Below are 13,330 nucleotides of genomic sequence, written 5' to 3' on the forward strand. Positions count from 1 at the left end.
TAATTGCCTAAGTGAATCCCTTGCAATAAATCTCAATATTTATCACTTACTAGTTCTGCTTCTCCGGTGGAACCCTGATTGGTATGAAGGCCAGGACTAAGGTGACAGCACCACCTAGTGACAGCCAACACTTTTTTGAGTTTAAACTTTTAAGGTGGGAATGAAGCTCTACCTGAGCATAATAGGCTATGAGAGAGCCATTATCCTTCCAGAAAGTCTGGTTCCTTATCTAAAATAGAATTCGCAGATGTGCCCTTAGAACATCTGCTAAATTTCATAAAAAATTCAGATACTCTAAAAAATGTTGGTGACCTTGAATAGAGTTTATTGACAAAAAAGAAAAAAAAAGTTTCTATCTATCTTATCACTGAATAGAAAGGATAAAAAGAACAGAATTCTCAGGCAAGATGACATCATTACTGGAGCTAAATCAATATAAGTTGGCAAAATCAACCAGTGCCTTGATTGATAAGCCGGAAGAAGGATATGGAATGCCTTACCAGTCTATTCATTTGCCATGTGATTTCAGTAACATTTCTTCCTTGCTCTGGGTATCTCTCTTACCACCTTAAACTAAAGTTGGAATGTAAAAAAATCAAAATAAATGAACAAAACAGAAACAGACTCATAGATACAAAGAATAACCAGGGTTGCCAGACAGGAGGAGGTTGGGAGGAAAGGTGAAAGAGGTAAAGGGATTAAGAAGTGCTAATTGCCAGTTATAAAAATAGTCACAGGGATGTAAAGTACAGCCTAGAGAATATGTTGTATCGCAAATCAGTGAGCTGGACAAGACACCTTAATTAGCCAATTAATTAGGAGCCATCTTTATTGTGTTCAGGTTCAGAGCAGATTACCTCTCAAATTCTGAACAAACACAGGAGGGAGTATTTCCTTTATATGTCTTCCTAGTTCTTTGTGTAAGTTATTTTTGTAGACAGCGTGTAACCTTGAGTACATATCATATCTATACAAACACCTATAACCTTGAGGATCATATCTATACAGGCACCTGGCATCAATATCAGCATATCAGTTAGATGGCTAGCTTGCAAGTTCAGACAATTAAGTTTATGTTTTCTATTCAAGCAAAAAACAAAGTTATTTTACATCTAAAACTAGCAGAGTTGACCTACAGAATAAGAGACTAAGAATAACAGAGTAGTTCAAACAGCAGTTTCAAATAGCAGTTTTCCAAAGCAGTTTTCAAATATAGGCAATAATATCGTAATAATCGTGTGGAGTCAGATGTGTTAGAAATAAGGCAAGCCCCCCAAGTCAGGGGTCCTGGTAGAACACAAAACATACTCGGGAGCCAGGCAGCAAGGCAAACATCTTTACTTCTTATGTAGAAGCGTGCGCACACATGGTCTGGAAACATGCACACCCCGAGCAGGTGGTCTGCTCAGGATTTATAACCCCTGACACACGTGACCTGTCCCTTGCTCCTGATTGGAGCTCAGGCACACAGTCTTTCACAATTGGCTAATGCAAAGGGAGAGGTTGGCCTTTGCTGTTTCAAGACAACGGCCCCCAGGGGAGATGCAAGCCATGTGGCCAACATAGCAGCTGCCAAGTCACGCAGTCCAAAATGGCGGCTGTCCAAACTGTTCTTTGACAGAAAAGATGACTTGTTTATTCTCACAGATGGGAGCTGGACTTATCTGGGTGATCACTCCACTCGTTATATAAATGTCTAATCACTATATTGTACACTTGAAATTAAAATAATATTGTAAGTCAACTGTAATTAAAATCTTTTAATTTTTTAAAGAAACTAAACTTGGGGAGAAGTAGAATTAGTTCATCTGTCTGAGAGTTGTTCCAGACTAAGATGCCATAGATCTTAGTCTCAAGTTGTTACAAACAGGTTGGTAAGAGCTACGAATAACAAGCACTACGGTTTCCATTTTGACTATCAGAATGTGATATGCATCTCAAGAGGATTCTCCCTCTCTGTTGGCTTTTTTTTTATTATTATTAATCCTCACCCAAAGATATTTTTTTTCATTGAAAAAAAAATTTTTTGAGAAAGAGAGAGAGAGGAAGGAAGGGGGAGAAACAAAGAGAGAAAAACATCCATGTGAGAGAGACATATCAATGGGTTGCCTCCCTCACATGCCCTGACCATGGCCTGGGACCAAGCCTGTAGGCAAGGTGCAAGTCCTTGACCAGAATCAAACCTGTGACCCCAACACTCTAACTACTGAGCCAAACCGGGGGGCTCCTTCTTCTTAGTGTGTGCATATGTTCAGGTACAAAAAATTTCATTTTGAATTTATCAAAACCACAATGAAAACCTTGCAGGAACCAGTGTTTTTTAAATAATGTCCATATTTTATAGTCAATTTATTTGTGCTGATATAAGTAGGATTAATATTTACTATTTCTCATGAAAACAGAAATATTTGGTGTAATGATCCTAATACTTTATTTATTGGAAATAATATATGTGCACACCCAATCCAAGGATAGAGTTGTACAGAATGGGTGGGGTTGGCAGATGTAAAGAGCCATAATAACTTGACCCATGTGTATGAGAAAGAAGGGTTGTTGTTGAAGTAAATCTGAGTTCCCTGAGGAACTGGCTTTCCCTGGAGTCTTCAGGCAAATACATAAAAATCTCTGCTTCGTGATGCCCAAACCTGAGACCTGCTTGATTCATCATGCTCTAGGATATAAAGACTACATTTGAAGCAGGTGAATAAGGTATGTACTGATGTGGGGCAATCTTCTAGGAAGTAAAAATGAGAGTATCCTATTTATATTAAAGGGCTATGGGGCCTAAGGTAAACATTTGAGAATATTAAGACCTTGTCTGATGTTAAGTAAGCAGAGTAATAGCTAGTGCTCTCCAGTACAATTTAAAGCTGAAGGTGGTTGACTATCTCCTTCTAGGATAGCATCCAAGCTCCTTAACTTGTAACCAGACAATATACTTTTGTTTTTATCTTTTTACCATTGCATAGTAGATGCAATCAATCACACAGGATTGTGATATGTTTTAAATGCATTAAATATTTATATGACAATAGTCAATCCTTAAACTCCAAGATGACTTCATTTTATTCTCCACTTAATTCACTTGACATCCTACAGCTAAATAGACTGAATTACCCAATCAATTGGGTTCCCATAGTAGCTTTTATTATAACTAACATGTTCACCTAGCATATTATTTTATTGGCTAAATAAATATCTATCTTTTCTGTAAAATTGTTACTTCACTATAAAAAAAACAGACAATATCCTATTTCTTTTTTCATCCTAGTTTTCCTGGCACACTGCTTACGGAAAAGAATCAGGTGTCATAAGATTTGAATACAATTGGAAATGTTGACTCTGTCTGTAAATAGAAGGTGAAGTCCCAGGTCATATGCCCCAGGTATGACTACATTAAACCACACTGGTGTTAGCCACACAGTCTTCCACTTGCTGGGCATCCCTGGCATTGAGAACAAGCACATGTGGATTTCCATCCCCTTCTTCATTTCCTATGCCATCGCCTTGCTTGGGAACAGCTTGCTCATCTTCATTATCCTCACCAAGCGTAGTCTTCATGAACCCATGTACCTCTTCCTCTGCATGCTGGCCGGAGCAGACATTGTTCTCTCCACATGTACAGTGCCTCAGGCCTTGGCCATCTTCTGGTTCCATTCTCAGGAGATCTCCCTGGATCGCTGCATTGCTCAGATATTCTTCATCGATTCCACCTTTGTCTTTGAGTCAGGGATCTTGCTGGCGATGGCGTTTGACCGCCACATTGCCATATGCTACCCACTGAGATACACCACCATTCTTACACATACATTGATTGGGAGAATTGGTCTAACTGTCTTTCTGAGAAGTTACTGTACAATGTTCCCCATAATATTTCTTCTGAAAAGGCTGACTTTTTGCAAAAGTAACATTCTTCCACACACTGCTTGTGAGCACATTGGGTTGGCCAAATTTTCCTGTGATGACATACGAATAAATATCTGGTATGGACTTTTTGTCCTAATGTCAACAGTGGTTTTAGATGTTATACTAATTTGTGTTTCATATATGTTTATTCTCCATGCTGTCTTTCTCATTCCTTCCCAAGATGCTCGTCATAAAGCTCTCAACACATGTGGTTCCCATGTCTGTGTCATTATCCTCTTTTATGGTCCTGGGATCTTCTCAGCCCTCACTTATCGGTTTGGACGGCACATTTCACCCCATATCCATGTACTGCTGGCCAATGTCTGCATTCTGATACCTCCTATGCTGAATCCCATCATTTATGGAATCAAGACCAAACAAATCAGGGACCAGATGACTCTTGTCTTCTTCCCAAAAGAAATATGATTTTGGGAATGGGAACCAAGCTACTATTTTCCCAACAGTCATACATGAGGTGAACTTTAGAACCCCTACTAGGTTGAGGAACAGTTGAGACTAGATAAATGTCTCACTGAGTTTAAGTTTCTGAAGTAAGTCCACAGGTGAGCTTGGGGACATACATTTTCACATCTCTGATAAATAATAATATATTGGTCTTGGCCTGGGTGACTTGGTTGGTTGGAGTGTCATCCCATACACTAAAAGGTTGGAGGTCGAATTCCTGGTGGAGGCACATGCCTAGGTGGTGGTTCAATCCCTGATCAGGGTCAGGGAGGCAAACAAATTGATGTTTCTTTCTCATATCAATGTTTCCTCTCTCCTCTCTCTTCCTCTCTCTCTGTCTCTGTCTCTCTCTCATACTCTAAAATCAATAAACATATCCTCAAGTGAGGATTAAAATAATAATAATAACAATAATAATAATAATAATAATAATAAATCAATTTCTTTGTGCCTTGGTGAGCTTTATCAGAGTCTAAAAAATAAACCAATTCACCTTTTTAATTCATTCGTAGTCTATAACTCTAGAGAGGTATTTGAAAAGAGATAAATTATGGGTAATGTTAGATTATTCTTTTCTGGTTTGTTTCATGTCTTGATGCACTGATGAGGTTAGGAGAGAGGAAGGAGGGAGAGATCAGGCAAAAACATCTGGCATCCTGTTCCCCTACAGCTTTTCTGCTGCCCTCATCCTCTTCCCCGCCCCTCTTGCTCCTTCCCCTTCTTCTACTCTTCCTCTTCCTGATCTTCTTTCTCTCTCCCCATCACAGTAAAAGACTTTGAATGAGTTGGCTCTACATTCAAGAGTCAATAGTTTTCTCTGTTTTTCTTAATCTCATCCTAGTCAGTTTCCCTATGCCATGGCACGGCCTGTCACAGTAGCCTCCACATTGTCGAATCCAATGGTCAGTACTCAGTCTACATATCAGCACCATCTGACACAGTGAAACATTCTCTCATTCGAGAAACTCCTCACTCATCTCACCTTAGACAGTATATCAGAAATAAAATATGTACAAAAACCTGTTTTTTTTCAAATTCGAGGTATTTACTGCTAACATTTTACAACAGATTGCTATTTATTTTCTACTGTGTATGTGTATGCAGGTAAGTAAAAATTTTAAATTGAATTACATTCCACCTACTCTTCTCAAATGCACCTTTATCACTTAGCAAATTAATGCATATACAATCTCATGCTAAAACTGTATACCTCTACAGGCATTTTTATTATCTCTCCACTGCAATCATGCAACTATGTGCCATATATAATTTAGACAAGCATATTCTTTAAAAAAAGCATTTTTTTCACTCTTTGTAATACTTTAAGCAATAAAGCAAAATTTAAAAAAATTAAAAGCATTTTTTTCTGTATAAATTGTAATTATTTATTTGTGATAATAAATTATAATTGTTCATTTTCCAGTTGAGAGCAGGCTCAGCATTCTGTATACATTGCTCCCCTACTGTCCATTATGTCATCTGAAAGAGTAGACACTAAGGTAAGATGTTTAAAATACATTTCTTTGTAATCTGTAAAACTATGAATTTGTCACTTTAAATAAATTGAAGATAATAAAATACATAGAGAAGTTACATTTATTACTTCTCTTCATGTGATGTACCTTTTTTGTTTTTAATTAAATTTTTACATATCTGATACTATTTTTCACGTAGATTACATACATATTCTATGTAAAATCTATTTACAGTTTTACAGATATAAAACTACATTTTCACATACCCTTATAAGTATTTTAACGTACTTTTTAATATAAATGAATTGGCTGTAAAATATACAAGTTTATGGAAGAACTATAATTTACCTAGCCATTTCATTATTATTAACATGCAGTCTATTTCAAAACTTTCCATTGTTCAAGAACATAATGCTTACTAAAACATTTCTTATTTTGCCTGTTTATTAATCTTAGTTATACAGGAGTCCTTAAATATTATATAGTCAAATCATGAACGTTTTTGTTTCCTTTGTGTTCTTCACAAGTGCTTCAAAATCAAACATGAATTACATTATTTTAAAATATTTATATTTAATTTAGCAATTGAATAATTTAAAAATGTCTGTTGATATAAAAATAAGAAATAACAAAGAGGCATTTTAACTAACCACTAATTATACCTTTTAAGTTAAATAGGTCATAATTACAAAATGTTTTGTCATTTAAGCAGATTTTTAAATATTACTTTATGCCTTACTTTTTTTTTTAAATATATTTTATTGATTTTTTACAGAGAGGAAGGGAGAGAGATAGAGAGTTAGAAACATCGATGAGAGAGAAACATCGATCAGCCGCCTCCTGCACATCTCCTACTGGGGATGTACCCGCAACCCAGGCACACGCCCCTGACCGGAATCGAACCCAGGACCCCTCAGTCCGCAGGCCGACGCTCTATCCACTGAGCCAAACCGGTTTTGGCTATGCCTTACTTTTTTATGTAATGCTATATAACAAGTATTTTCCTTTGGCATTAAGAACATTACACAAAAATTAAGAGGAATACATGTATAACATACTATTATGTAGTACACTCTATTTTAGTAAACTAGTGCATTGTTGTTGAATATTTACACCCAAGTAATTGGCTAAAAATCTAACTCTGTGTTTCTCATTGGTTAGAGTGTGGGCACACAGAGAGAGGTTCTCGAGTTTGATTCCCGGTCAAGGGCAGGTACCTGGGTTGCAGATTTGAACCCTGCCCTGGTTGGGGCAGGTGTGGGAGGCAACCAATCAATGTGTGTCTTTCTTACATCTATGTTTCTCTCTCTACCTCTCCCTTCCTTCCACTTTCTCTAAAATCAATGGGTGAAAAATATCGCTGGGTGAGGACTTAAAAGAAAAAATCTCAGTCTAAGATTGCCAGATCTTAATCTAAGCTCATATTTAACTTTAGCTAAAAATTACCCAATTTCTCCAAAGTGCCAATACTTTTGTGAATTTCCACCAGCAATGTGTGAGCTGCCATTACTCCACATCCTCATCAGAACCTGGTACTATCTTTTTTTCAATTTAAGCATTCTAATAGGTTGTCAAAGGTACATCATTGTAGTTAATGTTACATTCCCATAATGATTAGGTTTGTTAAGCAGCTTCACAGATGGAAGACACTAGCCTAGGCTCTGGCGGAGCCCCACCAGCAGCCATGAGAACAAGTGGAAAAAGGGAATCCTTGCGCACTATTGGTGGAATGCTAAATGGCACAATCACTATGGAAAACAGTGTGGACGTTCTTCAAAACATTAAAAATAAAACTACCATATGATTCAGCAATCCCATTTCTGAGTGTACATCCAAAGAAATTAAAATCAGAAACTTGTAAAGATATTTGTATTCCCATAATGCTGCAGCATTATTTACGGTTACAATATATGGAAATAGCCTAATTGTCCATCAACCTATGAATGGATAAAGAAGATATGGGAACAGGTATATATAGATAGACAGATAGGTAGGTAGGTAGGTAGATAGATAGATAGATAGATAGATAGATAGATAGATAGATAGATAGACAATTCAGTTATGATAATGAAGAAGATCCTGCTGTTTGTAATAATATGGATGAAACCAAGGGGGCATTATGCTAAGAGAAATAAGTCAAATAGGAAAAGATAAAAACTCTATGGTATCAATTTATGTAGAAAATAAAATAGCCAAACTCAGAGAAACAGATTAACATGGTGGTATCCTGGGGCTAAGGGCTGGAGGAAATGAGGAGATACTGGTAAAAGGGTACAAATTTCCAGTTATGAGATTAACAAGTTCTGGAGAACTAATGTACAGCATAGTGATTATAGCTAATACTACTGTATTATATATTTGGATGTTGTTAAAAGAGTAGATCACTTAAAAATGGTAATTATGTGACAGGATGGAGGTGTTAGCTAAAGCTGTGGTGTTCATCATTTTGCAGTACGTAAATGTACCTTAAAATTACACAATGTTGACAGGAGCGGGCTGGAAGAGGTCAATGGTGGGGGTGGGGAGGAGGACCTATGTAATACTTTCAACAATAAAGATTTTTTTAAATTACACAACGTTATATGTCAATTATATATCAAAAAAGTTGGAAAGAAGGAAAAGAAAAGGAGAATAAAGATACATGGCAAAAGATAGACAACCAATAAATGCCATTGTATTTAAGGATTGAAAAAAAAGTATTGCTATAAATGATTGAATCCTAGCTAACATAGTAATTATGAATATGGACTGAATATTAGATAATGACATTGTATCAATGTTAAATATCCTGAATTGTGTACTGGACTATGGTCATAGAAGAGGTTTTGTTCTTAATAAATACATGCTGAATATTTAAAGTGAAAGGTCATGATATCTGCAAATTATTTCAAATGGTTTACCAAGAGAAAAGTGTAAAGCCTTGGCCAGATAGCTCACTTGGTTACTGTACTTGCAATATGCCAAGATTGTGGGTTTGAAACTCGGACAGAGCATGTATAAGAATCAACCAATGAATGCATAAATAAGTGGAATAATAAATCAAAATTTCTCTCTCTTCCTTTCTCTCTATATATAAAAGGAAGAAAGAAAAATGTAAACATATGTATATATACATACCAAGGATATGAAAGAGAGAAAGCAAAAAGAAAATGTGGCAAAAGTATAATAATGGGTAACTGCAGATGGAGGCTAAATGGGTTTTCATTGTAATATTCTTCCAACATTCTGGTACATTTTAATTTTCTTAAAATTAATATAAGTGAAAATTTTTTATTGAGCTTCTCTATAAATTAAGTGGAAGTAGAATTCTGGATCACCTTCTTATATCATTTTGACTAGAATGCTATGGTTTAAATACAGTGCACACAGGGGTTTAGCCCTGGCCTCGTGGCTCGGTTGGTTGGAGCATTGTCCCATACACTAAATATAATGCACAGATAAAAATATATTTCTTAGGCATATACAAATATTTATATGTACAGTTACTTGGCTTAATTAAATAAAAATAAAAAGATACGAAAAGGTGGAGATACATTTACCAGAAGCAGAGCTGAATAAGATAACTGAAAATTAAATGTAGATCATTTGGTAGCCAAAGGAAAAGAGGATACAGAGAGGCCGTCATAGTTGACCTTGATTCACATTAAGTAGTACAAGTACCCTTTGCAAAAGATATTCAAGTATTTTCATATAAATACTTAAAACATTATTATTACAAACCTCAAAGTTGTATTGACTTAACAAATGTGGTATAAATTTAATTCATTTCTCTACGTTACCAAGGAACACTTTTGCTAAGTGTTTTTTAATTATGTTGATTTTCATAATTGTGCTGACTGAAAACAGGATTAATATTTACTAATTGCCATTAAAATAGAAACAGGAATAAATTGTGATAATGCTACCAATTTATTAGAAATAAGTACATGAGCACAAATAACAAAGGCATATGCAGAGTAAACAGTGGGATAGTCAGACTTGAAGAGCCATAATGACTTGATCCCATGTATGGGAGAAAGGAGATGTTGTTGAAAGGACAGCTCTAAATCTGGACTCCCTGGAATAAGAGCTGCCCCTGAGGCTCTCAGGCAAATACATAAAATCTCAGTTCCTTGGCGCCAGTCACTCGGAGACCTCTTGTGACTCACTTCATCTAGCCCATGAGAACTTCATTTAAAGCAGGTGAGTGATATTTTTTTTTCCTGTGGGATGAAATTTCAAGCAAGAATGCCCTCTCCACACTCGATGCTACAGGACATACGGTAGGTGGTGGAAAATATTAGGACCATGAACTAGAAATAAATAGGATGGAAGAGACAAAATCAGCTGTGTGCTAGAGCCACTTGTACTTACTCATTTGTGCCCATTGCTTGCAGACTCCACATTCACTGACATCATGTGGGCAGCTGGAACAAGACCATGGTAGGAGAATGTACAATGCAGAAATTGGCAAATACTACCGATCAGGATTTTGTATTTGCATATGTATTTAAAGTATGGAAATGTAGAATAAACCACAATGATGTATCTTTAACAGCCTATTAGAATGCTTAGCTTTTTAAAAAGGTAGTACCAGGACTTAGCCAGTTTGGCTCAATGGACAGAACATCAGCCTGCTGACTGAAGGTCCCGAGTTTGATTCTGGTCAGAGGCACAGGCCCGGGTTGCAGGCTCGATCCTCAGTGGGGGGCATGCCAGAGGCAACCTATCAGTGATTCCTCCTCTTCATTGATGTTTTCATATCTCTCTCCCCCTCTCCCTTCCTCTCTGAAATCAATAAAATAAAATATATGTGTGGGTGTTTTTTTAAAGTACCAGGTCCTTGACAGAACCTAGGGACAGAACCTAGACACAGAACCTAGACACAGAACCCACACAGAACCCAGAAAAAAAAATAAAAATAAAAAATAAAGTACCAGGTCCTGATGAGGATGTGAAGTAATGGCAGCTCATACATTGCTGTTGGAAATTCACAAAATTGGCACTTTGAAGAAATTGGGCAATTTTTAAATAAAGTTAAACATATGCTTACTCTATGACCTGGTGATCTTAGACAGAATTGTTTTAAATACTCACCCAAGGATATTTTTCCATTGATTTCAGAGAAAGTGGAAGGAAGGGAGAAGGAGAGAGAGAGATAAACATTGACATGAGATAGAAATTGATTGCTTGCCTCCCACACATGCCCAGACCAGGATAGGGATTGAACCTATAACCCCAGGTACCTGACCTTGGTTGGGAATCAAACCTGAGACCCTTCCGTCTGTGTGCCTACACTCTAACCAATGAGAAACACAGACCAGGGCTAGACTTAGATTTTTAGCCAAATGAAGTGTAATTTAGTTTTCTCTTCATATCAAATATATGAACTTTAACATCTTTATTTGTAATCATCAGAACCTGAAAGCAGTCCAAATGTATGTAGTGCAACTAGAAAATGGATGACTTAATCTGGTACATATAATGGAATACTGCCAGCAATGAAAAGGAATGAACTACTAATACAAATATAACATAGAAAAATCTCAAATGCATTAGGCTAAGTGAAGCAACCCAGACTGCAAAGGATACATACAGCATGACTCCATTTGTAAGACATTTTGGCAAAGACAGGATTGTAAGTACAGAAAACAGAAAAATATACAGATAATCGAATTTTCCTCTGTCTCTGTAAATAGGTGACAAGGTCTTAAAAGATTTCCACGAGCATGACTGCCTTAAACCACACTGGTGTTAGCCACACAGTCTTCCGCTTGCTGGGCATCCCTGGCCTTGAGGACCAGCACATGTGGATTTCCATCCCCTTCTTCATTTCCTACCTCATCGCCCTCCTTGGGAACAGTCTGCTCATCTTCATTATCCTCACAAAACGCAGTCTCCATGAACCCATGTACCTCTTCCTCTGCATGCTGGCCGGAGCAGATGTTGTTCTCTCCATGTGCACAGTCCCTCAGGCCTTGGCCATCTTCTGGTTCCATGCTGAGGAGATCTCCCTGAATCGCTGCATCGCTCAGGTATTCTTCCTCACTTCCACTTTCATGTCTGAGTCAGGGATCCTGCTGGTGATGGCATTTGACCGCTACATTGCCATATGCTACCCGCTGAGATACACAGCTATCCTTACACATGCGCTGATTGGAAAAATCGGTGCGACAATCTTTCTGAGAAGTTATGGTACAGTTTTCCCTGTTATATTTCTTCTAAAAAGACTGACTTTCTGCAAAAGCAACACCATCCCAAACACCACTTGTAAGCACATTGTCTTGGCCAAAATTTCCTGTAATGACATACGAGTAAACATCTGGTATGGTTTTTTTGTCCTAATGTCAACCTTAGTCTTAGATGTTGTGCTAATTTTTGTTTCATATATGCTTATTCTCCGTGCTGTCTTCCACATCCCATCGCGAGATGCTCGACACAAAGCTCTCAACACGTGTGGCTCCCACGTCTGTGTCATCATCCTCTTCTATGGGCCTGGGATCTTCTCGGTTCTCACGCAGCGCTTTGGGCGCCACATTGCACTCCACGTTCACGTTCTGCTGGCCAATGTCTATACTCTCATCCCACCTATGTTAAATCCCATCATTTATGGCATTAAGACCAAGCAGATTCGGGACCTGGTGGTTTGTTGCTTCCAAAGCAGAAATGACTTTAATAATAGAAACTAACCTCGTCCTTTTCTCAGTAATTCCCACCAGGCTTGAGGTGACATTATTTATCAGGATATGGAGAGGTCCAGTAGAGATACTAGTCAAACGTCTCTGTGTCAAGTTGTCTTAGAGCAATTGTATGAGTGATATGTTGGTGGATGTTTCTTGCAAAGCCTTGAATAGGTCATTAGATATCAGTTTCTTTGGGGTCTTACTTAGCGTTCTCATAGAATTCAGATCAGTTCACCTCTCTACTCCTAGACGAGAGGTTAGAATACAATGAAGTGGAGACTGGCCTTCCCTGGAAAATTGTTAAACTATACTGGGGTATTCTATGCTTTGAATGTCAGCACTTGTTTTATTCCTCTCATTAGGACATTTTCCCAGCCATTCATCCCTATATCAGATCCTCATATTTTTTTCTTTTAGACAGATTATTATGAAATGTATATATTACATATGTCATATATATTCAATTTACCATTATACTTTTAGCATAAATGAGTATTCATGTAAATATATTTTTCTTCTCTCTTTTAAAATACAAAGCAGTTCATTAATGCTTATGTTTGTAAAATTTTTATTTATGTTGTTAATTATTTAGAAGAAAATATTCAACATGAGACCAAATAAAGTACACATAAAAAAAGTATACTAATCAAGTATTAAACAGAAAATACACTACTATGTAACAAATGTTATCTAGGTTAACAAAAGTGCGTACTAGATTAAATCAACCATGGCACATCTATAATTTACAATATAAAAGAGTAGTAAGAGGTAATAATATGGGTTTATATGTTTGCTGATGGAAATATATTCACATTATATTTG

At 37.0% G+C, this 13,330-nt stretch overlaps 2 protein-coding genes across 2 annotated transcripts; both read left to right on the top strand.

Annotated features, from left to right (window-relative positions):
* Positions 1-3,387: 3,387 nt before the first annotated feature.
* LOC308524102 (olfactory receptor 52B4-like) lies at positions 3,388-4,332 on the top strand (the record flags this gene model as incomplete). Its single annotated transcript, XM_081098253.1, has 1 exon — positions 3,388-4,332. One exon carries the CDS (start codon positions 3,388-3,390, stop codon positions 4,330-4,332), a length of 945 nt encoding a protein of 314 aa, XP_080954379.1.
* A 7,222-nt stretch (positions 4,333-11,554) lies between these two features.
* On the top strand, positions 11,555-12,514 carry LOC308525483 (olfactory receptor 52B4-like; the record flags this gene model as incomplete). Its single annotated transcript, XM_081100297.1, has 1 exon — positions 11,555-12,514. The coding sequence occupies one exon, from the start codon at positions 11,555-11,557 to the stop codon at positions 12,512-12,514; it is 960 nt and encodes a 319-aa protein (XP_080956423.1).
* Between the last annotated feature and the right edge of the window lie 816 nt (positions 12,515-13,330).

The sequence above is a fragment of the Myotis nattereri genome, assembly GCF_964212035.1.
Source record: "Myotis nattereri genome assembly, chromosome: 9".
In the NCBI taxonomy this organism is placed as follows: Eukaryota; Metazoa; Chordata; class Mammalia; order Chiroptera; family Vespertilionidae; genus Myotis; species Myotis nattereri.